At 42.5% G+C, this 27573-nt stretch overlaps 1 protein-coding gene across 1 annotated transcript in view; it reads right to left on the minus strand.

Annotated features, from left to right (window-relative positions):
• BLNK (B cell linker) overlaps nucleotides 1–26662 on the minus strand; it is a gene marked incomplete at its 5' end in the record, with an annotated part of 82148 nt that extends 55486 nt beyond the window's left edge. Inside the window, 2 exons of the mRNA XM_079717590.1 lie at nucleotides 3567–3632; nucleotides 26616–26662. Coding sequence (XP_079573716.1) covers nucleotides 3567–3632; nucleotides 26616–26662 — 113 coding nt within the window. The remainder of the gene's footprint in view (nucleotides 1–3566; nucleotides 3633–26615) is intronic.
• Nucleotides 26663–27573: the final 911 nt, after the last annotated feature.

The raw sequence follows: 27573 nt of genomic DNA on the forward strand, positions 1-27573 counted from the left end.
TTTCATTATTTGAAATGTGTAAGGTTTATAGTAAATTATTATTTTTAATAATAGTTACCCATTTTATTTAAGAATGATTTGCTTAGTGAAATTTAAAATATATATAAATAAACCTATATAAAACTCAGTAGCCTTCATATACTAAAATATCACATCTCTTTATATAAGCAGTGTATAAGGTAACCATTACATACAAAACATATTTCATTTTTGGGGAAAAAAAGCGGTACAGAAAATCATGTTTGATTACAAAAAACAAGCCTTATAAACCAGAACTGTAATGTTGCAAAAATAACAATATTTATATTTGCCTAGAAATTCCGCTTTTTGCTTCCCCAAAGGCTCTCCTCTTTGTTATTTCATTTAATTCTCAGCAAGCCAGCAGGGCGAGCTGGGAAGACATTTTCATTAGACCTATGATGAGGTCCAGAGAGAGATTGTCCAAGGTGATGAAGGGAAGAAAAACAAAAACAAAAGTGTATCTGGTGCCAGGTCTGTTCACGGAACAGTAAGATTTCAAAAAACACAAACCAACTATTACTTGTTATTGCCTTCCTTTCAAAAAAGAAAAGAAAGGGTATTTTAATACCCCCAAATGTGTGAAGGTCATCATCTCAGAATAAAGGACAGATTCAAGAGATTACTGTTGTTCACTGAACACCGACCAGGAGTAAGAGGTGTGGTTTGGGCCTCACTGAGCAGCCAGCAGCTGCATGCCAACCCCCAACACTTCAAGGTCCTTATTTTCTCATTTGGCCATGAACCAGTGACAACTCTGTTATGCTCTTCTGTTAGGAAACCAGTGTGCTCAACTGTGCTTCCTCCTTTCAAGGTGGCACCTGTTGCTTGGTTACGAGTGAGAGCTTAACTTCAGGGCACTTAGACCCAAAGGGCCATTGACTTCACCCAGGGTAATGACTGTGGCAGCCATATTTTCCAAGCTGAGAAGAAAACATGTTTTGTCAAGTAAAAGTGCGTTTAGGGATAATGGGCAAAATGAAGTAGAAATTATATGGAAAAATTTGAGCTCCATGGCTTCTGTTAAGTGTGAGTAGCCATGGAATAAGGAGACATTTTACACAAAGACTTCATATTATTGAAAGAATTGGTGTATTGTAAAATTGGTAACTGTGGGATAATTAATCTAGAATTGCTAGTAATTAAAACAATGACTAGCAGGGTTCTCTCATTTCAATGAGATTCTATATATATCAGAAATAAGAAATGAAAATAATCACACACCTCCCTCCATCATAGGGCAGAACACGAAGACAAATTCTGCTCCTGTATGAGGTGACCACTGCCCCACAAGCAGAAGACCATTTTAACTATTTTATGATGATCAGTTATACATATTGAAACTCGTTTACATTTTATAGCCTAAAAACACCACAAAAAGTGATTTCTTACTCTTTTTTTTATTTTATTTATTTTTTGGCTGCATTAGGTCTTCATTGCTGCGTGAGGGCTTTCTCTAGTTGTGGCGAGCAGGGGCTACTCTTAATTGTGGTGTGCAGGCTTCTCATTTTGGTGGCTTCTCTTGTTGCGCAACACAGACTCTAGGTACGCAGGCTTCAGTAATTGCAACACACGGGCTTCAGTAGTTGCAGTGCGTGGGCTCAGTAGCTGCAGCACGTAGGCTCTAGGGCACAAGCTCAGTAGTTGTGGCGCACGGGCTTAGTTGCTCCGCAGCATGTGGGATCTGCCCAGACCAGGGCTTGAATCTGTGTCTCTTGCATTGGCAGGCAGATTCTTAACCACTGCTCCACTACGGAAGTCCCTGATTTCTTACTCTCAAGTTTAGAAAAGACCAAAAAAAAAAACCCAACTCTGTTCTGAAGGCACAAGGAAATGAACTTTTATCCATAATTTGTGGTACAAAATTTTTGGACAGCAATTTGGCAATATCAAGTAAAAATTCAAGGGCACAAATCCTTCTACCCAGAAACTAAAAATTTCAGTTCAGGAACTTAGCTTTCTGGTACATTCAAACTCTGCAAAGGATATTTATTGAAGTGTTATTTGTGACAGGTAAACTAAAAGAAATGGCCACAAAATTTTGATAGATATTATCAAATGGCCTCCAAAATGTATGTTTAAACTCCTACTCCCACTTAAAAAAATGTCCATCAATATGTAGCTGGTTAAATGAATGATAATACATTTATAGCAGGCTATTAATTGTCTGTTTAAAAAGTATATGGTGGGCTTCCCTGGTAGCACAGTGGTTGAGAATCTTCCTGCCAATGCAGGGGACATGGGTTCAAGCTCTGGTCCGGGAAGATCCCACGTGCTGTGGAGCAACTAAGCCCATGCACCACAACTACTGAGCCTGCGCTCTAGAGCCCATAAGCCACAGCTCCTGAGCCCGCATGCCACAACTACTGAAGCCCGGGCACCTAGAGCCCATGCTCCACAACAAAAGAAGCCACCACAATGAGAAGCCCACGCACCGCAACGAAGAGTAGCCCCACTCGCCATAACTGGAGAAAGCCCACACGCAGCAGGAAGACCTAACGCAGCCAAAAATAAATAAATAAACTTTAAAAAAAGGTATATCATTATTTTTACATACTAACAAAGAAAGATGTCCATGATTTAGCATTAATTAAAACCAGCAAAGCAAGTTGGTAGAATGTGTATGTGGTATGATGCCACTCATGATGAAAATGTATGTACGTACAGGTATGGACTATATCTATGTCAATGTGTGTATGTGTGTGTGTAAACATACACATATAGATATATAAACCAAATTCACTCATGCTGTGTCCATTTCTTGGGAGTGGGTTAGGATGGGGATAGGAGAAAGTGAGAGATTTTGACTTTGTACAATTCTGAACTCTTTGATTTTTTTTTCCTGGTGAATCTGTGTTACTTTCATAAAAACAAAAACAAAAAAGCCTTAAACAAAATCTTAACAGAATACCATTTCCCCTTTCCTCTTGACTTAGATTTTGAGTGGCAAATGCTGGTATGTACAATGTACAATTTCTATTCTCTAAAAAACAACAACAAAAAAAGAAATTTAGGTGCTTGTGTGTGTGTCTGTGTGTGCAGGAAGGTTTGGAATTCTAACTTGCCCTCTCCAAGTGCCAATTGAAAACACCATTTTAAGGCCATAATTGAAAAAGCAGAAATCAAAATATGGAAACACTTATGGCATCCTAAATAAGTCAGGCTGTGTTCTTGCAACTTCTCTTTTGGGTTTCTCCAAGTGTGTCCTAGTGACCCTTAGCTAAGTGGTCAAAGAAGCTGATTGTCCTGCTTCTATAAAGGTCTCTTTTGATGTTTGCCAGGCACCTTGAATGGCATAGCTCGGCTTTTGAGCAGTGAGAGAGAAAAGCAAGATGTCTGAGTACCGCCCACTCATTCACCGTGTTTCCTGAATGTGGGTCTGACCACCATGACTCTAGCCATGAGTAAGAAAGTGTCACATGCTAAAGAGGTTGCAACTCATCACTCGGGTAACAGGGAAGTTTTGTGTTCTCCCACTTAGTGCAGGCTGACATAAGATGTTATTTACATAAATAAGTGCTCACATAGTGCTATGGCATCTAACTTACTTTTTGATCTTGTTCATTATTCCACCTTCATTGTTCTTGATATCATGGACCATTTTTTGAAGTTGCCTGTAAGAAATGAAATTAAACATAAAATATTAACAACTAGGTTGATCTTTTTAAAAGTCTTCTCTCCTTCTTGAGTATAAAAAAAAAAAGAGAGAGAAAAAAACCTTACCATAAACCCCCAAACAGCATGAATTATATTGTATTTCATTAAGTTGACCATTTTCTACTTGAGCAGAGGGAAGGTGTGACTGATTCTATAAGGAGTGTCGTCACTGCACCCTGCCCCCACCCGTTGAAGTCTGGGTCAGTCTCAGGCTGTAAGAGGAATTCTGATTCTCAGATGTCTGTTCTGAGGAGACCTGTGAGCTATCATAAACCTCATTTTTTATCACTTATTGTCCTCGGAGCACCAACATTGCAAGGATGCAGCTACCTTGAAGGACACAGTATAGACAGAAATCAGCCTCAATATTTTTTTTTTCTTGGTTAACTTTACTAGGTAGAATCTGGAAAATTGCACAGATATCTGAAACTTCTGCAGAGCAAAAAGTAATATGCACAAAATCGAAAGATAAATGCCATGCTGGAAGAAATATTTGCAACACATAATAGTAAGAAGAACTACATGTTTTGATTAACGAAGAAATCTTACAACTCAGTAAAAAAAGTTTAAAAATGTGATAAGAAAATGAGCAAAAGATGTGAACGCAGAGCTAACAAAAAAAATACCAGTGGCCAACAGACCAATGAAAAGTTATTTAACATCACTTATATTTAAAGAAATCTAAATGGAAACAATGAGATATCATGTTCTGCCTATCAGACAGGCAAAACTTAATAAGCGTAATAATCCCCAGGGTTGACAAGTATATGAGAATACAGATATTCTTGGGAATATAAATTATTACAATCAATATCTGTCAAAATGTAAAACCACTATGCCTTTTGACCTGGAAATTCCACTGCTAGGAATTTACCTTATGAACATAGTTACAAACTATACAAACATTATACATATCAGCGTGTTTATTCCAGAATTATGTGTAATAACCCTAATCCTTCCTGCCTTTCTCACTAAAAGCACCTGGAAACAACCTAAATGTCCATTTATCATTAAAAGGGAACTAGTTAAATACACGTTGATAAAACCATAAATGGAATACCACAGACCTTAAAAAAATACATCTATGTTGCTGATACGTAAAAATACTAGAGATATTATTAAGTTAAATGAAAATGGAGGATAAGGAGAAAGAAAAGAAAGAAGGAAAATTCAGAATATGCATATATTTTTTGTGGGAAAAAAAAGACATACATACATGTGTGCTGATATGGGCATAACTTTTTAGAAAGATATGCAAGAAGTTGTTAAATGGTTTTCAAAGCTAATTGTAGTTAGAAAAGTTTACAAATTAGAAAAAGGGTCAGAGTATAAGACCATGTTTTGTTTTCTTCATAATGATTTTCTAACTTAAAATATATCTAAATAAAATTTCACATGGTTCTGCCTTGAAAGAGTAACATATTTGAATTTACCTTCCAGGCAAGCCTTTCCTTTGTTCTGAGAAAAATATTTCATTGGGCCCTTTAGTTAATGAAATGTAAACTTGTATATAACCATTGTTCTAGAAGAAAATGGACTTTTTCCATTAAAAAATGCAGATTTTTCTCAGTTTGGGAGCTAAGCCCTCTGTTAGCTAATATGAAGAGTGGTGCATAATTAGGCTTAGCATAGGTCTAGGAAACCCCATTGATTGGAATTGGAATCTGGGAGAACTAGTCTCTTGGACTATGTATGGATTTATGACTCATATGCTGCAAAGTTTTTCGGTGTAGGGATGGAGCAGTTGAGAGGATGAGAGGACAGCTTGTCAGAGGAACTCCACCTGGCCTGGCCCGTTTGCCTCCTCCACTAAGTGTTAATTTCAGGCTAACTCTCCTGTGCTGATGTTCTGCTGTAGTTGTTTCCTGAGGGCCATTGGGCATCAAGAAAATGGTGGGAGATTTATTGCATAAGTGATAGACATTTCTACTCTCAACAACCTTGGGAAAAGGGAGATTGTCATACAAGAAGTGGGAACTTAGACTGGGGATTTGGGGGAGCTCTTTTCCCTTCTAGGTCTAATCACTGTGAGGACCTGGAGACCTGAAGAGCAGAGACAAACCTGAGGGGTTTTCAATGGTGGGGAGCTGGAGGGGTGGGGAGGTAGCCCTGAACCTGAGACTGGGTCTGGGCCTCTGCGTTGAGAAGAGCCATCCACAACGCCATCAGTAGCCATTTTCAACGAGATAATTCTCTTTATTGTCCCTGAATCTTCAGTAGTATCCTGTCAGGATCTGCAGCCCAGCCTTGGTTGGGCTGTGGGGAAGAGTGTCCCATTGCATGGAGCGGTGGAGTGCAGAGGGAGGACAGGCTGGAGAGTGGAGTAGAAAGAGAAGAGAGACTTCTTTCAGGACATCCTTAAGGCTGCATCTTGGGGAATCATTTACATAACTGGGGGACCCACTGAGGAGCCCAAGTTCAGATATGGGAAGGTCAGTGTAAGTCATAATTTGGGTAACAAAGGAAATGAAGCCACATCTTATATCGCTAGTTAGGGAGGCTGGGCATGTTGACTCCATATGTGTGAGAGCTCAGCAAAGCACCAGGCTCATTGGCAGAGAGAGAAGGATGGATGAGAGAGAAGAGGACGAACCGGCCCATCAGAGACACACAGAGGGTCCTTCAAGCTGGACTCTTGAGTTACCTCAGAACCATACAGTATTCTAGCATTTGTTCACGTGCATCCTGTGCAAACCCCTCTCTCCTTTACCAGAGGAACTATAGAGAATCTGTGAGATAGAATGAGTGAAAATGAAAAATAGGAGGTCTGGGAGTAGAGAGGAAGTGAGATTGAGAGAGAGGTTGAAATGGATTGATTGGAAAGAAATTGAATAATTTCAAGTGGAGAGCAGAGGACACCTCTGGTTATAAGCTGACTGTAACCGAGTGGAATGTCTTTAGCCTAAGTTAATGCCTAACGGGGTAAAAGGCCAAAATGAGCCAGAGTGAAGGATCCTATCAGAGGTATGTCAAGAGTGGGACACAGGCAGAGTAATAGGGAGCCAGAGTCTGATTTGCATAAGTGACTTTGCTGTCGGTGTAGACAAACAGATGTTACAAATAGTTGCAAAAAAGTTTGATGTAATTTTGTCATTTGTTCAACTTGGTAGTTGATGCTTCTTGGCATTTCCTAATTACTTTTAATTATAGATTATTAAAATAATTATAATCTATAACTATAGTAAATTGTTGAGTTTTTCTCCTCCCTCTGCATCTCATTCACACAAATCCTGACGTCCACAGACTGCTCAGTTACAGCTGCCAAACTTAGGTTACCTTACAAGTCAGTGTCCCCCAAACCAAGAAAATGCGGTAATGGTCTCAGCTCATTTTATCAACTCTTCATACACTGTGTGATGCACAGCTTTTGCTGCCCTCTAGTATCTTCTGCTCCATTTTGGAGCACATGTTTTCCTCTACCACAACTTGCAGGATATGCAATAGCAAAGAAATGTGCAACTGGACTGTTTTAGGAGAGGATGCTCTCGAGCTGAACATCAGTTGTTTCACTGTGATAAGTTGTGTGTGGGTGAAAATAGGTAAGGCATAAACAAGCTGCACTTTGATTATTCGTTTCTGAGATATCCTTCCATGTTTGGGAGAATGAATAGTAGGATCACAATGTTCTAATTTTTTAAAGTTGTGAAGAGACAGCCATGTGTACGTAACGAAATAAAACAAAGGACATAGCTTATCTAATACACATTTTTAAAACAATATTAACATGTAATTTTTAAGCAGTATGGCATTTAGGCATTTAAAAGTGGTGAGAAGGTAATATAAATAATTATATTTATTATTCCTTGTATAAACCAAATTGAATTTTATATTCTCTCCTTTGTCATTGTTTTAATTTTTTTTCAAGGTTTTGAGTTAATATCAACAAACTTAGTTATTTAACAACACACTGTAGTAGTGTGGCCCTGGCTGAGCCTGGATCTCAACAAATTTAGATCCCACGAGGTCCTGAGAGAGAAAAAATCATCATTTGAAAGTTACCAGCAGTTTTTTGCCTTCAAAGAAGCAGCTTACTTTAGAATCTGATAGACCAGTGGTCCTCACACCAAACTGCACCGGAATCACCTGGAGGCCCTTTGAAACCCAGAGTTTCACTCCACCCCCGGAGTTTCTGATTGGGTACATCTAGGTGGGGCTGGAGAATTTGCATTTCTAACAAGTTCCCAGGTGATGCTGACTCTACTGCTCAGAAGCCCACCCTTTGGGCTCAACTGTGATGGATCATACCTTTTCCCACTGCGGGCCTTTTAGTTGTGTCAAGTAAAGCAAATACCTGCTTGAGGAAAATTAACATCCTTGTTAACCCCGTGCAAAGTTTCAGACAGAGAAGCTGAGTGGTCAGTTTGGTAACCTAATTTGGATGTATTCTTTACCAGACTGTCACTTCTTTATGGGACTTGATTTTTCTCTGTGGGAATTTAGACTACCTTGTGCCTGTATATTTTTATTTTTCTTATAGTCACACACTTTCTTCTTGAGCCACAGTTTGTAAAAGCTGCAGAGTGAAGATGAAGGGGCTACAGGAAGGATGTGCACCTGACACTGTGCAGTAATCCAGAAGCAACTGGACCTGCTCTGAGCGGAGTGCTATGGCTGGGATTTTGCCATTCCTCATATGGTGCTCTAACACGGAATAGCACGGAATGTGGTGGCATTGGGATGAAGACACAACCATAGCCCTATCTGTGGGGGATAAGCTGTCCTTGATGTCACTCATCCTGCGAAGACTCCAGTCCAGAAACCGGCAGTGAAGAAAATGAGGATGTGGTCGGCAGGTCTTGGGCTCTGGTACCGAGGTGTTTCCTGTCTTCCTGTGGCCTCCTGGTTGCTGGTCCCTGGACTACAGGTTGATTTGACCTCTAGTAGCATTCATTCTCGTGATGCAGAGGTGAGCTGGCACTCAAAGTGATCTCTGGCTGGGAGCAAAGCAGGGAGGGCCTGAGGAAGAGTCCAGGACACTAAGCAAAGCCTTGACTAGTAGCAAATATGTGTCATTCTTTGTGTTATACTTCCCTTCTGTTATTCCTCAAACTTCAGTGAAGTCTTATTAACTCTGTTAGGACTGTGGGGAAATAAGGGATGGGTTGGTGGAAAGAGGTGGAAGGAGCCCAAGAAATCCAGATGGAACCTCGAAGATACCCTCTGCACCAGAGAACGGCTCCTAGAGACTGGTGAATGGATCTGGATGCAAGCAAGAGCCAGAGTAGAGATGTGGGACATGCAAGCAGTCCCAGGACACTCAGAATCCCAGGGGAAGGAAGTCTGTAAAAGTGGGCTAGGGCTACTATGATTTGAATGGCAAAAGACAACCACTTTTCTTTTCTTTTCTTTTCTTTTTTGGACTCACAGGTAAGTAGTGGCTGGTTACACAGGCTGTACAGTTTTTAATTTCTGATGATTTCTGATTTAAAATGTAATGTGTGCTAAGTAAAAGAACCCAATCTGAAATGACTACATACTGTATGATTCCACCTGGAATCTGGAAAAGGCAAAACCACGGAGACAGTACAAAGATCAGAGGTTTGTTAGGAGCTCAGGAAGAGGAAAGGATTTTTAGGGAACATGGGATTTTTAGGGCAGTGAAACTATTTTGTATGAGACTGTTAATGGCAGCTGTATGCAATAGATGTGCATTGTAGATGAACTTGGGTAGATTTCCTCCAGGCCGGAAGGTACTCCAGAATTGGGTTTTATTATTATTGTTGTTGCTGTGGCATTTTCTTTTTTTTTGGTAGTGGCAGGGAGGGTTGACTGAGAACACTCCCCAACCTGACATGGCTGATTGGCATGGAAGGATGGATTGGTGGGATGCAGAGCTCTACTAGGGCTGGGATTGGGGTGGGGGGCACTGGGAAGGCAGCTGCACGTGGCCAGATCGGCAAAGAGTAGTCCAAAAACAGACATATTTCACTAAAAACCTTTCTAATAATTTTTATTATATACAGGACATGATTTAAAAGATGCTATCATCTGCAAGAAGTGCTTATTTTTAAAGTTTAGTAGAAAAAAAAATCAGAAAACATCTTGTTTTCCTTTTAGCTTCTTAGTGCACTCACAGAGGACCATGAAAAGGCAGGTTTTAGTGTATTTTTTTTCACTGTTTTTCTAGAAAAAGTGGAATGTAAAGCAATGTTAATCTGAGAAAATCCCTATTTTTAGGGATTTAGGAATGGATTAAAGAGGGTTTTATATTCAAGCAGCTCTTCACAAACAAAAAGAGCAGGCAACTCCTTCCTCCTTCTTCACCCCCCACATCTTAACCTCAAGCCCAGTTCTGGAGTTTCATCCTTTCAGTATGCACGGGGCTGGTCCTTCTCCTGCAGCCAAGATCCACGCCTACAGCTGCCCCTTTGCACCAGGAAAAAGCTGCCTCTGCCAGTGTACCTCTCCAATCCATGCTCTGAAGCTTTGTCAGGGCCTATTCAGCTAATGTTTCTAAAACCCAGCTTTCACCAGGCCACTCCCTCCTCAAGGGCCTGCAGCACCCCAATGTCTATTGAATCAAGCCTGGCTTTTTGTTACTCTTGGCTGAGAGTTACTCAGTCTCACCCTGAGTTCCCGGAACTGCGAGGGTGACTGCCTGTGAATTATCTACACCTACTTGGTTGGGTACCCTTAGGACATCTACCCGTGCTCTCCTCACAACCGGCCTGGTATCTCCAACTTATATGTTTCTTAGATCAAATCGGAGTAGAAATATCTTTAATATTGTCTTTGGTATATAGAGAGGCAAAGAAAACATCCAGTCTCTTAACTACTTCATGCTATAAATGGATTTTTTTAAATGTAACTATCACCACTAGGTCTGCTGATTCTTTAGCTGACTTCCTCCTTTTACAGGAGTTTAAATGATCTCATTATTGACTCTGGATTTCTTTTTTAAGATGCTACTAATCATTTTATGGTATATTTTATTTTTGTTATTAAATTTAACAAGTAATTAAATAATCTGGTGTTCTTGGATCTTCAGGCTTGAAATTTCCAAGCTTTTTTTTTTTTTAAAACTTTTTCTCTCTCTCACTGACTATTCATCTCCTCTCACCAGTTACATCAATTCACCTTTAGATGCATCTTACCCATCTCTGTACCCTCCTGTCCACTCCTTCAGCTACAGCCATTGTGATCTCATGGATGATGGACTATGCCAGTGGTCCCTCATCTTTTGTTTTTAACTTTTTATTTTATATTGGAGTATAGTTGATTAACAAGTTGTGCTAGTTTCAGGTGTACAGCAAAGCGACTCAGTTATACATACACATGTATCCACTCCTTTTCAAATTCTCCTCCCATTCAGGTCGCCACATAATACTGAGCAGAGTTCCCTGTGCCATACAGTAGGTCCCCGCTGGTCATCCACTTTAAATACAGCAGTGTGTACATGTCAATCCCAAACCCCCTAACCATTCCCCCTCCCGCTTCCCCCTCGGCAACCACAAGTTCACTCTCCAAGTCTATGAGTCTGTTTCTGTTTTGTAAATAAGTTCATTGGTATCATTTTTCTTTAGATTCCTCATATAAGCGATATCATACGATATTTCTCTCTCTCTCTGTCTGACTTACTTCACTCAGTATGACAATCTTTAGGTCCATCCATGTTGCTGCAAATGGCATTATTTCATTCTTTTTTAAAAATAAATTTATTTAGTTTTTTTTTTGTTTGTTTTTGGCTGTGTTGGGTCTTCATTGCTGCGCATGGGCTTTCTCTAGTTGAGGCAAGCAGGGGCTACTCTTCCTTGCGGTGCGTGGGCTTCTCATTGCAGTGGCTTCTCTTGTTGCAGAGCACAGGCTCTAGAGTGCAGGCAGTAGTTGTGGCACATGGGCTTAGTTGCTCTGCAGCATGTGGGATCTTCCCAGGCCAGAGATTGAACGTGTCCCCTGCATTGGCAGGCGGATTCTTAACCACTGCGCCCCAGGGAAGCCCTATTTCCTTCTTTTTATGGCTGAGTAATACTCCATTGTATATATGTACCACATCTTCTTTATTCATTCCTCTGTGGTCCCCCATCTTGTCTCCCTACCTTCAGTCTCTCCCCTTCCCCATGTTCATTTTCTTAAATTGCTTTTATCATGTCATTCCACTCATGAATAGTCTTCGATGTCTCCCTGTTTCTTGCGGGATAAGGTAAAAACTCATTAGCTTGGCATTCATAGGCCTTCAAAATTTGGACACCAAACATTTTAGACATAATTAACCCACTGTTATGAACCCACAATTGTTCCCATTCCATCCCACCAGCCCACGGCCCAGCTCAAGTCATCCCTTTCCCCTTACAGATCATTTCTTGGGCACAGGAAGGAAGGCCACTTAAGGAAAGAGCACTGGATTGAGAGTCTAGAGATGCAGATTCTACTCTAATCTCTGAAGCTTCCTATCTGTGCAAATCTGAGCAATTCTTGTCACACTTAATGCTTCATTTTCTCCTGTAAAATGAGAAGGCTGGATTACATGGACATTCAAGTCTTTCACAGCTCTAAATTATATTTCTATATATCCTGAATTCATAGCACTCAGGTAGTACTTAATCATTTAATCTCCAGTGCTATAGCAATTTTTGAATTATGATTTGGTTCACATAACATCTTTTGTATTTTATATCTTAAACTGTTTTTTTGTCCTAAACTGAAAATAGATTTTTTGTTCAGTTTATGAAAGTAATACAGCTAATTTTTAAAAATTCATGTGATACAGATAGATAACAAGTGAAAACTACTCATAATTCTTTGCTGGGAACAGGGAAGATCATAGAGCTGTAAGAATCCTAAAAAGGGAGTGACTGCTTTGAGGTCTTAAGATGAAGTGACCTGAGAGCTGGATCTTGATGGGAAAATAAAAATTCAACAGGCAGAAGAGTGAGGAATAGCAGCTAGGTAGTGGGAACAGCAACTACAAAGGCTCAGAGGAAATTGTCTTAGATGTTTGGGGTCTAGTGAGAAGCTGAGAGTGCCAGGAATTGGGGGTATGGGGGGAAGGTCAAAGTTGAGGGTGGGTTGGCGGGATACAGGGAATCAAGGACCTTGTTAGTCAGGCCAAGGAGATGGGGTTTATGGGCAATAGGAAGCCTTTGGAAATCTTTACTCAGAGGCTTGTCATGATTAGGGTGGAAGAATGGAGGAGGGCCTGGGCAAGGTGACACTGGTGGCTCAGAGACCAGTAGGAAGGCAACTCTGCTGGGCCCTGGCCCAAGCCCACAGCAGTGGGATCCCCAAAATAGTGGGGTAACACTAGGAGTGGCCTTCAGGGCCTCAGCTGGGCAGAAGAGAGAATTGATGGCCACAAGGCCAACAGTTCTCACAGAGGACTGTGCTGGAACACAGCGCCGTGTCAGTAGCCCTGGTCCTCTCTTCATTTAAAATGTCAATATTTTGTTCATCATGGAATTTTTTGCATTAATTTTGATTTTTAAAATATTACATGAAAATATTATTTCTTGATTTACTGACTTGGGGGGCCTCCCCCTTAAAGTTTAATATTATTATTTGTTTTATGTAAGACATGTATTTGTCTTATTTACTCCACAAATATTCAGTGAGTGCAGACTGAGTAGGGCACGTGTGGATCCAGAGCTACCCTGGACACAACCCCTGTGTCTGGTAATGCAGGAGGAAGGTCCCTTCTGCCACCATATCACATGGCAGAAGCCTCTGACTTATATCAGACCAGAGGACAGAGAGAGACAGATGGGTGGGGGGTGGGAATTCTCTGATTCACACAAAATATCTTCCTTTTGGATAACTTCCGTCTCAAAACTGAAGTCTGGCTACCGACCGTCATTTTGAAACAGAATGCCACTTTTTAGCGAGTATTCTGTTTTTTGCACGCAGCAGACCTTGTCCTGTCACCAGCTTCCCTCCTCCGTCCTTTCCACAGCCTCTTCTCAGCCCTGGCCTGGCTTCCTCATGCCCCATTTCCTCTAGGCCAGCCTTTCTGTGGCATTATTGGTGTTATATTTAGATTTGCAAATTCAGCAACCAAAGCTGCTTCCTTCTGGAGAGCGAGTCCACGGTGAAGCTGGGACAGAAGTTTTAGCAAGTCCTTTCCATCCTGTGGTAACCTGAGAAGCTTCCCAAGAGTGATGTAGCTCCCCCAGCCCCATTCACAGATGCAGATACAAGGCCCAGGAGGTCACCGGGCTGGTGTCAGACCACGCAGCTCTGAAATTCCAGCTCCTAGTTTTGCCTGTCATCAAGGTAGTCCCAGAAGTTTGGTGGTGAGAGAGACTTTAGGAATATCCTGGGTCAGCCTCCTCCTCGAAGGGAGGACACTAAATTCCAGAGACATTTTCCCATTGCGCCAAGATCAATTACTGAGGATTCCCCCAGGTCTTTCCCCCACACCCTGCCCCTTCCCTTTCCACACATGGTCCGAGTCTCCATCTAGAGGACCAGCTTTTCCATGGCAGGGATGTGCCTTCCAACTTCTCATACCATAGCCCAGAGCCATGGTTACAGTCCAAGCCCAGTGAGCCAGGCTAGTGGTCAGTTGGATAATCAATGGTGACAACAGTGAACGCCAGCACTCACTGAGCATGTGTTATGTGCCAGGTACTTCGCGTGCTTGTCTCATTTAACCCTCACAACCGTGTGAGGTAGGTCTTATTATTATTTTTAAAAGTGTGATCAAAAATAACCACATAACATTAAATTTATGATCGTAACCAATTTTAAGTGTCCAGTCAGTAGTGTATTCACATACACATTGTATATTCACATTGCTGTGATTAGCCTAATTTTTATAGTGAGAAAAGATTTGCCCAGAGAAGTAATCTGCCCCAGGTCCTACATGTAATAAACAACAGAGCTGGGATTCAAAATTGGGCCGTCTGACTCCAGAACCCGTGCTCTCGACCACCCCTGGATGACACGTGCTGAGTTGTCTCAGCTTGGGCCCCTTGCCAGGGTGGATGACCAGCTTCATCATGTGCCTCTTTGGGCACCTTCCTCTCCGTCCCTGGAGAAGGCATCCAATCCCTCTACCAGCCAAGTGGTTTTTACCGGGGACACATGTGCCCCCACTGCCCTGCCACTAGTCCCCAAGGTCAGACCTGTTGCTAGATGGTTGCATGGTCTCTTAGGGGCCTGGTTCAGTCTTTAGGGAGGGGCAGAGAAGAAAGAGGAAGGGAGAGATGGCAGGAAAAGGCGGAAAGAGAGGGCAGTGCACGCAGGCGGCAGGAAGGAATGTGGCAGGGGCCCTCTGGGTCCAGAGCAGGCTCACAAGCAGAGTGGCTGAGCTCAGCTGCAAGGAGACCTGGGTAGCTATCCCCGCGTGCCCTTCTTATCACCCTAGTCAGAAAGGCCACCTAAGAGTCCTGGAGTAGGGGCATGTGTGCACCTTACACGTGAGCATCTCGTGGCCTGGGTTGTCTTACTAACCACCTATTAACCAGAGAAAGTAATTTTCAAGTTTCTGCAGACGCTCCATCATTTCCTTCTTTTTTTCCCACTGAGATCTGCAAATATTTTGTGGTAGTCTTTGGCATATCTAGACTGCTGATCTCGGTTATAAGCAGACCGAAATTGGGCTGACTTGGCATAACCAGGACCAAGGATGATCCTACTAATACCCTGATTCCTTTCCAAAAAACTCGTGGCACACTCTACCCTATCAGAGGCAGTTAGGCTTGGGTCACACTGCTCTGACACTGATGAGATGACAGGAAACTAGGTTATACTAGCTGTAAAAAGTTCTTAGAAGATTTGCCCCTTGATGTGACAGCAGAAATTGTCAGGCTCTCCCCCTCCCTGAGTTTAGGGGTCTGTAGGGCTGCAGCACTTTCCTTCCTCTTGCTGGTGCTTGCTCTCACTCACCCACGCAGCAGGAGGGGCTGGGATGGAGGGAAGCTTCTTCCTAAAACATGTGAAAGCAGGTTGTGAAAAGCAAAAATGTTAAGGGAGGCTCATGGGTTTGGAAGAGCCCCCAGAGGTCCTGTTATTTAATCCTGTACTGGGCTCTGATTTTTTTTTAAACCTTTTTTTTTAATATAAATTTATTTATTTTTGGCTGCTTTGGGTCTTCGTTGCTGTGCACGGGCTTTCTCTAGTTGCTGAGAGTGGGGCCTACTCTTCACTGCGGTGTGTGGGTTTCTCACTGCGGTGGCTTCTTTTGTTGCGGAGCACAGGCTCTAGGCGTGCGGGCTTCAGTAGTTGTGGCACGCAGGCTCAGTAGTTGTGGTGCACGGGCTTAGTTGCTCCGCGGCATGTGGGATCTTCCCGGACCAGGGTTTGAACCCATGTCCCCTGCATTGGCAGGTGGATTCTTATCCACTGCGCCACCAGGGAAGTCCCTGGACTCTGATTTGCTTCTTGTTCTAACTAGGTGCTGGTAGCAGGAATTTTGTGATGTTTACAGTCTTTCCTCTAACAGCATGAAAATTATTGTGTGAAACTGATGATTCTCAAATTTGTAAGACTCAAGGATAAATAAGTAACTCTAATCATTTTCATAAAATTCTGAAAATATAATCCTATGTAATTCTAGAAAAGGAATATGTTTTAAGAATTTGAGCATGTTCTTTAAAAAATTAGCCTTAATGTGGAAAAAAATGAGCCTTGGCTGTGTCTACATGGTACACCCACTTGTCTGGTCATTCATTTCTATAGCTAAAAGCAAAGATATTTTCACGGAGTAAAGAGAGATTTTGTAGAATGGTATTGCCGATACATTGAAAAAATTTGACTCAAGCTCATTTCTTTGGGATCTTAGTGAAAAAAAGATATTGGGGAATATCACATGTAGGGATTGAAGTGGAAGGAAGCATTGACATTCTTAACTAAACTGTTTACTATCCAGAAACATTTATCGATAATACATTTTTTATTTTTTGGGGCGCACCGCGCGGCTCGCGAGACCTTAGTTCTCCGACCAGGGATCTAACCCGGGCGCACGGCAGAGAAATCCCTGAGTCCTAAACACTGGACCGCCAGGGAATTCCCCAGTTAATACATTAAAAAAAAAAAAAAAACCAGCTTTGATACAGTATCTAATTGGTCAAACAAAAATATGATCATGGATCCTCATAATATTTTATGGTAAATATGGAAAATAATTTCATTATCAAAAATTCATCATTCCACCATTTCAAAGTGTTCAACTCAGTGGCATTTAGTATATTCACAGTGCTGTGCAATCACCACCACTAACTAGTTGCAGAACAGTTCATCACCCCAAGTAGTCATTAGCAATTTTAAAGCAGATTTTTTTTTCCAATTTACTTTTGAGGCACATGAATAACTTTTGTTTTAGTCATGTTAAGAGTTGTTTTCAGCATTCATCAGGTGAATTTGACCAGTCATCTGGGATTGGTTGGGCAACTGTGATAATCTGTAAATGTGGTGATGACATGAAATCAAAAGGTTTTCAGTTGTAAAAAGCAGACTTTGCGGCTTCCCTGGTGGCGCAGTGGTTGAGAGTCCGCCTGCCGATGCAGGGGACACGGGTTCGTGCCCCGGTCTGGGAAGATCCCACATGCTGCAGAGCGGCTGGGCCCGTGAGCCATGGCCGTTGAGCCTGCGCGTCCGGAGCCTGTGCTCCGCAACGGGAGAGGCCACAACAGTGAGAGGCCCACATGCCGCAAAAAAAAAAAAAAAAAAAGCAGACTTTGTCCCTGAACAGGCTGTAAAGACAATCCAAAAGGCAAAATAGTTACATATATGTAGAGGGTCCAGTTTTCCAGTGATGTGGTGTTACATTTGCCATTTTCCTTTTTGAAAGTATATTTCTCATGTTTGTATTTGATTCTACTGTAGTTATTTGCACTAAAATGACTGTTTCCTTCCTGTCCAGGATTAGGTATGGTCCTTAATATGTCAAACATGCTTAAAAGGTACTCTTCACCCTGCAGTTTTTTGCACTTTGAACCAAGTAAAGTTGTAAAGTAAACAGCAACAACATAGTCAATGGGGGAGGGCATTTCTTTCTACCTTTGAGCTCAACTCTAATCCTCTGGTCCAAGCAACCTCAGTCACAGCCTCCCCGCTGGGAACTCCCTTTACTTAGGTGTGGTCTCCCTCCTCTGACCTTTTCCTCCTTATCACCACTTTCCTGAACAATGTCCCCTTCTTTCAACCAACAACCATAGATTGAGTCACCTCTGTGTGGGAGACAGAAGAGCACAGCTCTCTGTCCCCACAGTCTGAGCTGTTAGATTCCCACTTGGGTGTTAGTGACGGCTAAGGGCTTAATGCCTTAATCTATTACACATAGTGATGTTTAAGTTTGAACCAGGACTCTGAGACACACCTTATCCCAGGAGGAAGTCTCTCTAATCACACAACTGGGGCAACAGGAGAGCCCAGGCCAGGAGGGATTTGTGGGGAGGGGACACTGACTGAACTTTTACTCTCTATTTAGTATGTTTACTGTTACAACACCCCTATTACATTATATATTATTATTCCCATTTTCCAGGTGAAAAGCTGAGGCTAAAAAGGATTAAGTAACTTTCTCAAAGACCAAGAGCAAGGGAGTACAGAGCAAGTATTCAAACCTAGGTCTGCCTGATTCCAAAGTTCAGCAAAAAACACCTTTCTGGGGCACCTCTTAAATTATACAACATGGTCCTGTATGCTTAGTCTACACATAAGACCAACTCTGCTCTTTTTAATTATAACTCACTCTCAGATTACATGAACAATTGTGGGAGCATTCTTTGAAAAATATATAGTCTCAGTAGGGTACCAAACATGACTGAGTCAGTGTGAAATTCAAGTTTGGACCTGGAAACATGTAATAGCATGAAATACTGACAATAATATTCTGTAGGGCCTCACTGGGGCTTCTGACTAGTAAATTAGCTGCTTTTTAGTTAAAAAAAAAAAAAGTCTAGGAAAAATATAGAACACAGACTAAGCTAGAATGTTTTACTGGCCAGTAAATAACACAGGAAAAAAAAAAAGGAAGGCGTGGCCTGCTGTTCTTCCCTCCTCCTAGGCAAACATGGAGGTGTAGCTCTAGACTAGGCCTTTCTGGTGTGAGCTTGGATAAGTGACTTCACCTCTCTGGGCCTCTTACCTGAGGGACTAGAGAGATGGCCTCTCCATCTTATTGCCCAGTAAACCTTTCTGATTTGGGGGGCTGGGGAGGGGAAAGGAGGAGGCTTCTCCACTGATGTTTGTGTCCTGACACATTGCAGGGGGAGCAGGCTCAGCTGAGGGGGCTCACGGAACTCGTGGCCAGCACTGGCCACCTAATTTCTGGGGCCCAGTGTAAAATGAAAATGCAGAGCTTCTAGTTCAAAATTATTGAGAGTCTTAAGACTGCAACAGCAGACATTAAACCAAGCATGGGGTCCTGTGAGACTGCACAGCACAGGCCCAGGAAACTCAGTGGCCTCTGCTGTGTATTCCCTACACCGTAGGGAGGGTTGAAATCTGGAGGAGATCTGGGGCCCCCAGCTAGCCTGCTGGGAGGCAGAGATGCCCCTGGGATAACGAGCTCCTTTCTCAGGAAAGTGGCCAACAGGGAAGCACCGCTCATCTAGGACATGCAATACATCCCTTAATCTGGCTTCCGTGCCTTGCTGTGGAAATGAGCATTGAAACAAGCCATGCTGGACTGAGGGACTACGGCCTGTTTGGGGGCCTAGACCATGATGCCGTAAAAGGGTTGTGAAAACACCTGAATGGAAAATCAGCCTGCAGATATAGCTGCTGATGGATGACCTTTCAGAAGGGAGGTGAGACAGGACAGGTAGGAGAAGGTGGGTCAAACAAGGAGGAGCTGGAGGGAGGAGCTATTGGGAGCAGACAGTCCTCAGCTGTGGAGCAAGCTACAGGCGTGGGAAGGAAGACAAGCTTGCCCACTGAGGGATGCAGAACTGGGGATGGGAGCACATGAGCCAGCAAAAGGCTCAGCCCAGAGCAGGAGGTGTGCTCCTCTGAGGGAGGGTTTCCACCACAGACCAGGGGACCTGTGCTCCAACATCAGAGCCTGGCACAAAAGCTGCTTTGCTACAGCGTGCTGGGGGGCCTTGAGGTCAGTGGGACCTAGCGGACAGTTAGCTGGAGCACGCTTCAGGGTTCACGGCTCCCTTGATGTGGAGGCAGGACTTGGATGGGGGCTGGCATTCCACCCAATCTGCAGGGGGGGGCCCATTTCTGGAGCAACAGGTGTGCCATCCTCTTTTTTTTTTTTTTTTGGCGGCACACGAGCCTCTCACTGCTGTGGCCACCCCCACTGCGGAGCACAGGCTCCGGACGCGCAGGCCCAGCGGCCATGGCTCACGGGCCCAGCTGCTCCGCGGCATGCGGGATCCTCCCAGACTCGGGCACGAACCCGCGTCCCCTGCATCGGCAGGCGGACTCCCAACCACTGCGCCACCAGGGAAGCCCCATCCTCTTAACCTCTAATTGTGTGCTTGGTCTCTGGAGGCTCAGGAAGCTGAGCAGGTACGTAGAATGAGAAAACTAAGGCTGTTTCTGAGAGCTTAGACATCAACACCTAAGGGAGCAAATAGAGAGATGCAGGGTCACCTTAAAGAAGCAGAATGGTCCCAGGTCAGTGAGATTTAAGGGGACCTGACAGATCCAAATCACAAAGCAAGAAACACAACGTGTCTGATGGGGAGGCAGTGGCAGCCCCTGTGACCACTAACCTACAGAATCAGAGTCGGACTGACTTTTTATCCTAACTCTAGTGGTGTCCACTCAAGTTGCCCAGTCTACTTAGAGAGGTAGAAACGTACTGTTCTAAGGGGACCTGATGTCTGGAAATCTTTTCCTGCTCTCATTTCTCTACCCAGGAGAGAACAACTTATGCTTCAGTGGTGCATGGAGTTCCTGGAATCTAGTTTTGTGTGACACTAAAAATTCTTTTTTCAAAAATAGCTCATTGAAATATAGGCTCAAGCACTTCTGAACTTTCCCCTTGGCAACCCCTGACCCAAATCATCCCAGACAGAGGAAAATCAGTCCAGCAAGCAGAGGCCACATCAATTGCAATTATATGTATTATAAATACATACTGTCACTATAAGCACATACTGTCACTATAAGCACATACAAGTGAATCTGTGCTTCTTGTTCTACACAGAATTCATTCCACTTGGTCTGGATCAGAGTTTCCCAACTGCAGCACTATTGACATTTTGGGCCAGATAATACTTTGCTGTAAGGATTGCTCTGCACAGTTCAGGATGTTTAGCAGCACCCAGGCATCTACCTACGAGGTGCGAGCAGCACCCCCTCCCCAAGTGGGATAGTCAAATGTCCCCTGGAGGGCAAAATTGTCCCTGATGTAGAACCACTGATCTAAATGATGCAGCTATGTCTTGGGGGAAGGCCGAAGAAGATAATTTCTATGGGGTTTATTAAAAAGCCAAAGAAAGCCCTCCAGTGTTTCAATATCTCTATAACAAGCTATTATTTAATTTCTTTTTTTTTCTTATTCATGTTTTCTTTAACAAGCCTAGATTCCTTCATGCCATTGCATGAGGGAAATAGTAAGATCCTCTTTGAAAATGCACCAAACAAGTAAATTCTCCACAGAACAGATGTGGTTAATCATCTGTGGGGGAAAACCAAGAGATTGTAAATGTGTGCCTAAAGCATTTGGTACCAGCCCAATCTCCTCCCATCCAGTGCTGTAAGAGGCAGGGCTAGAATGTAATTGTGGTTCAGTTCTTGGAAACCGAATTAACTGTATCATAACCACTTTGGGGACAGGTTGCACAAAAAGGGAGGAATTGTTCAGCCACAGCACATATTGTTCAGGTGATTATTGGATCCAGAAGAGAGGGTGCCTTGAATATGTGGACTCGGGTTTAGCATTTTCCTCGCAGACCCATGCCCAGAGTGGATGAGAAAGAGTGCCTTGAGTTTTCCTAGGTGATGATCCTGAAATCCACAAACACTAAGCAAATTTCTAAAGTGGCTCCCATGTAGCTTGCCCATGAGAAGACAGAGAACTTGTCTGAGAATTGCATCCATTGGTACAACACAATATAGCCTAGTTGAGCAGCTTCTCAGCTGACATAAGGCAGGTAGGCAGTGTGAGGAGAATAGGAAACCATACTTCCTGGGAAGTCTATCTCATCTCTACCTTTAGATGCTGTGCCTCCTCTTGCCCTCCCACCTCAGCACTGGCCTCTGATCTAAACTTATAAAAGAATGAGAAGAGAGATGCCCGAGACACACTTGTATTCAGGATGTGCTCTATCCACCCACCGTGAGCCTCTGGGCAGCTTCCTGCTCTGCTTGCCCTCCAGTTAAAGGGGGTTGGATCTTCTACCATGAGTAGGAAGAGAGATAACAAATGGTCACTCATGAAGGGTGGGTTAAAGTACTGATTGATGTGTTTGCTTTTTATTTACTTGTTATACTGACCATGTGACAAATATTCTGGCACTTTAGCCCATGTCTTCACAACAAGCCTGTGAGGAAGGCATCTCTAGTTTTATCTGACAGTTGAGGAAACTGAGGCTTCGAGAAGTTAAGTGACTTCATCAGGACCCATAGCTAGTAATTGGCAATTGGAATCCTGCCCTTCTGGGTACCAATTGCTTTGTCTTTCTAAATACATCATAGCTACCTTCCAGATGATGCATCTGGATGCTGTCTAGATGAATTCTCTGCTCCCAGTGTTCTGAGTTGGGCAGTTTTCAAAAACTTTGTAAGAAAAGAGTTTGAAAATATTTGGAAAACTATCTCAAACAAGTTGATAATTCCATCAGGAAATATTTCCTGAGGGTCGTGGGATGAAATGGTAGCCTTAGAGGATGTATCATTTCAAGCATGGTCTTCGTGGCTAAAGGATCACACAGCATCAGAGCTGAGAGGGACTTTGAGAATTGTCAGATCCAAACTCCTCATTTTGTAGCTGGGGGATACAGGGTGATGAGAACCTAACCAGGATGGTGTGGTAGAAGAAGAAAGAAACGGGCATATATGGAAGCATCATGAAAGAAAGACTAGAGGTTGTGTTAGGTGAGTGGAGGTACAGAGGAAAGGATGCATCAGACTTAGAGTTGATGATGACACCATTGACAGAAACAGGGAGGACCAGAGAGGGATCTAGTGGCAGAAAGGTGAAAAGAAGATAAATTTGTTTCTGAAGAATTGAACTTGAAAAGTCAAGTAACTGGAAATGCCAGTTGAGGATTCCAAGACCTGAGAAGAAAAATCATGTCCCAGGATCTGTCAAATAGGATCTCCAAGTGAGAACCCTGGCCATGAGACCCAGACACCCATGGCAGGGCTCTGTCATGCTCAACAGCTTATTAGTCACTTAGATTAGGGCAGAGAAGGGATGTTTGTTACCTCACAGTCCATGCAAAGCTAAATGCCACAGATGTCAGAAACAAAAGGTAAAATAGACAAAATAGCTAAAAAGAAGAACTGAAACTGACATGAAATTTATCAAGGATCAACGTAAAGTACTATGTTTCTGTTCAGAAAATCAATTGCACACCTATAGAATTAAGAAGAATAACAATAAGATATTAAATAACCACCATTTTTCAATCCAATAATTACTATGTGCCAATCTAACACTTACAACAGCCCTGTGGGATCAGTGCTGTTATTATCTCTATCTTTTCAGCTGAAGTAACTAGGACCAGGGAATTTAAGTAAACTTTCCTAAACTCACACATATGTTAGTTTGACTGAAAAATGCCATACTCTACAAACAATAATATAAGGATTAGGGAGACTTGGCTTGACCACAGCTGTGTCAAAGACTTTTTCCATTTGTAAAAATAAGTGAGTATGTGTTTGTGGGAGCTACAAAGAAAAATACACACTCACAGACGATGAGTCATCTGGGAGGTTATTAAAAATATAAAAACGTAAAATTTCCTTTACAAACTAGTTTCACTAACTTGAAAGGAATATAGTCATTGTGATTCAGGACTGTAAATGTTGAAACATTTACCTAGAAGTGTAATATTTTTATGAATAGGAATACTTACTGTGGAAGGATTGAGACCCCAGGTCTGAGCTGCGTTTCTGATGATATCATTACCGTATAAAATCCAGGGGAAATCATGGCAAAGAATCAACTAAAAGATCCTGAGAGGTTTTGAATTCCCATTAACAGAGAAACCGAGTTCATGTAGTGCCCCAAGGGGAGAAAAAAAGCAAGAATCTGTGCTCACACATTTCTGTGGTCACATACAACTTAGCCACTTCGCCTTTCTCAATTCCTCTGCAGTAGAAACTCTCAGGCTGACTACTCATCCCCAGCTGTCCATCTAGGAAGGTCCATCTGGAACCTTCTCTTTCTCCTTCATTTTGAGAATCTTTTTTTTTTTTTTCCAATCATGCCTGCCCTCTTTTCCTTAGCTGACTCTACTTTCCCTCCCTCCTGGTCACTCCTTCTGCCTCTAGTCTCTTTCCAGCCCTGGGAATATACCCCCTAGATCAGGGTCTTCCCTTTTACTCCCCCTTGATGGACACTCACTATCTCTCTATTTTTTCTGGCTAAGAATTTAAGCAAACTATCATATAAACTTTGATAAACCTAAGAGTATGAACACGGCTCTTCACTTATACTGTCATCTGATGCCAAATAATTGCACAGTCGGCAACATTCTGAATTGGTGATAACCTGTCAGGACAGAGGATACAAACCACAGGAATCAAGTATTCATTGACCTATTCCTCGCCATCCCATCTAATTACAGAAAAGATTTAAAATGGTGCTTCAAGTTCATTAGGTTTACAATTTCATTTCTTTGAAAAGTTCCACATCGACAGTGCACATTTTATCAAAACAAGCCAATTCTGTAAAAACAACTCAGTAACCAAGTAGAAAAAAAAAGTTACTTTTGCCTGAGCAGATGAATGTAGTATATGATTATCCACAATACGGTTTTGGTTTTCTACCCTCTAATCTAGTGTTGTATGTTGTCTATCGACTGCTCTGTGACAAAGCTGGACTTTGTCCCCAAGGGAAGGATCATAAAGTGATTTAGGTTCTATTGCCTCTCTTTATTTAAATTCCCATCTGGATATCCTGAAAGAGGTTCTAAGACTTAGTATAGGCCTAGGTTATGGAATATCTCTGAAAAGGACCTTCTAAACCCTCTTGCTCATTTGAGAGAAACCGTAATATCCATGCCTTGCTAGTTTCTTTGGCATGTCTTTCCTTCCCTCTCCCTTTTCACTGCCCTGCCCCAAGTCCAGGCCTGCAGCACTAGAGGCTTGGGTTACTTAACCGCCCCTCCTACTGAGCATCCCTGCCTCCAGGTTCTGCCCGCTCCGGTCCATCCTGCCAACCTCCCTTAAGCCCATTGGCATGACATCTGTAACTGTATAAACCATTCTCCAGCCCTCCGTGGTTAGAGCCCTCACTGTCCTTTGTGATCTGGCCCCACCCTACGCATCCAACCTTTTGAGGACCTTCTGGTCCCACAGGCCTATTCTACAGCCTCTGTTGGGCAGAAGACTCTCCTCATCATCCTACAAATGGACCTAGTCAAGTCCAGCTCCCAGCGCCAGCTTCTGTCTTTCCTCCCTCCCAGCACATCAGGCTTTCCCTCCAATTCTCCAACTTCTTTTATCTTACCTGCCTCTCAAAGCCTAGCTCTTTATTTATTTTTTTATTGAGGTAACATTGGTTTATAACATTATGTACACTTCACTTTTTACCACATTATATGTCTACTTCCGTATGTACCATAGTGTGCTCACCACCAAAAATCTAGTTTCCATCCATCACCATACACTTGACCTCCTTTACCCATTTCACCCTCCGCCCCCTGCCTCTTCACTTCTGGTAACCACGACTCCATTCTCAACATCTACATGTTCGTTTTTATTTGATTTTGTTTGTTCATTTACTTTGACAAAGCTTAGCACTTGAAGTGTCTTCTCTGTTAAAACCTCTCCAGCTACTCCAATTCACTTCTTATACTCATTGGGTCGCTTACTACTTGCACTGTTTTACCTACCCCCCTCCCATGACGGTGTAGCAACGTGAGACCAAGGGCAAGACTGAGGAAGCTTTTTGTCTCCTTATCAACACACCCTTGAAAGGGCTGACCGCGGCCATGCTGCCTCTTGATTCCAGACCAGCAGTTCGTTTCAAACTATCATTTACCAAGTGCCTACCAGGTATATGACCCCTATTCTAACTGTGAAGTGCTGTCCCTCTGCCATTCCCAGGCTAATTTCTCTTAAATTCTGTCTCAAAAGCTCTGATTCTCTAGCTCCTTATCATTTGTGATAACTTCCTTGCTACACGTGTCACATCACCCTGTGAAAAACTGAAGTTCAAGTGGTAGCTGAAATATAAAACACTCATTGAACACTTAAAAGTTCCAGTCTCAAAAAGCCATGATGTTGTCACAATGAGACAAAAAGAAAATCTTCAAAATAAAAATTTGGGAAGTCTTTTCTTCTATAGGTCAGAGGAGTTTCTTGATTCTTTCCCCTTGGGCCACTTCTGGTTTCTTTATTCTTTCTAAGTGGCTTTTTATAGATAATTGTTACACTGACATGAAGACACTGGAAAAACAGATCTAATCTCCCCAAAACACTTGTGACATACAGCCACAAAATAAATGAAATAGTAAAATTACAACGAATACAAATTATTACAACAATCTTTAACATTAAATAGTAATCCACAATGAAATATTTTAGTACTCAGATTAGACCAAACTTTTTTTTAGAAAAGCTTGCTGTGTTCAGACTCTCCAAGCTGACCATTGTTAGAATCTAAGCCCTTGGCTTTTCTTTTTTATTTTCTCTTCAAAGCTTTACACTTCAATCCATCACTGGCAAAGCCAGCTAGAATAAGCTCACTTGTTCCTATAAATTTCTTTAAAAATGCAAGTCCCCTTCCCTATAGCAACTGACACCCCACTGTCTTACAGCTAGCAAAGTATTCCAGGATTTCAGTATTTCTGAGATGCAGTAAGATCATTGAAAAAAAAAAAAAAAGGAGAAGAAGGAGGAAAAGTATTGGATGGCGAAAATCTTACCTCAACTTCTGACTGGCAGGGACAGTTATTTTATTAAGCTTATCCATTCTTTTTGGTAACTATACGAACCACAGATCACTGTCCAGTGGTCACGTCAGCAGTCCCTGGCTGTCCTGGGGAGTAGCATGGTAAGCCTTTGATCTCAAGGGTCCTAGTCACTTGAGTCTGATTTCTGAGAGTGCAGGCTGCTGGCAGACACCCCTGCACGAGGGAGAAGTAAAACTTGCTTGAGCACGTAGTCAAGTTTCATGTTTCTACATAGTCATGTGATCTGGGTAGCCAGCCAGCTTGACTGGTTACTCCACGTTGTGTAAACTTTATAGTGAAACTTATTGGACATGCAAATTGCTTTCCAGCTGCTTTCTTCTGTAACCAGATTTATAACCAGGTCAGGGCAAGCTTCTGGCTGGTCACTACTTCCTGTTGTCCTGAACACATATAGTCCTTGTTTTCAGCAGGTGTCATGCTGTCCCCTTCCTGAGCTCAAGGAAAAGCAGAATAATCAATTCCATCTGAAAGTCTCTTTGGGACTTTCTGCTCATTTGCATAAAGTCATGGATAAACTTTTCCACTTAAAGGATCGTTATATGAAAATGGCATTTTTGTATAGTTTCTCCTCACTCCTCTCCCCCAAATGTTTTTAAATAAATATCAAGCTGACAGTGACACAGTGGTAACAGTTTACTTTGAGAGTTAGAATTCAGTTTTCCTGAAGATCTGTGTAAAATGGGAAGACAATTCTCTAGGCAAGGTCATTAGGGATAGAGACAGATAGGAGATCTGGAAAAGGGGAGAGGATCTCCATTGTACAGCATGGCCTCTTTATGAGGTTGATGGTGTCAGGAGTTGTGCTGATAGCCAGATGCTTTCAAACGAAATCAAGATGTACTCAAAGGTCAGCTAAGAACAAATTTAACAACCTCCCAACAATACAGTTGTGACATCAGGCCATCCAGAA

Source organism: Hyperoodon ampullatus (assembly GCF_949752795.1).
Source record: "Hyperoodon ampullatus genome assembly, chromosome: 1".
Classification (NCBI taxonomy): Eukaryota; Metazoa; Chordata; class Mammalia; order Artiodactyla; family Ziphiidae; genus Hyperoodon; species Hyperoodon ampullatus.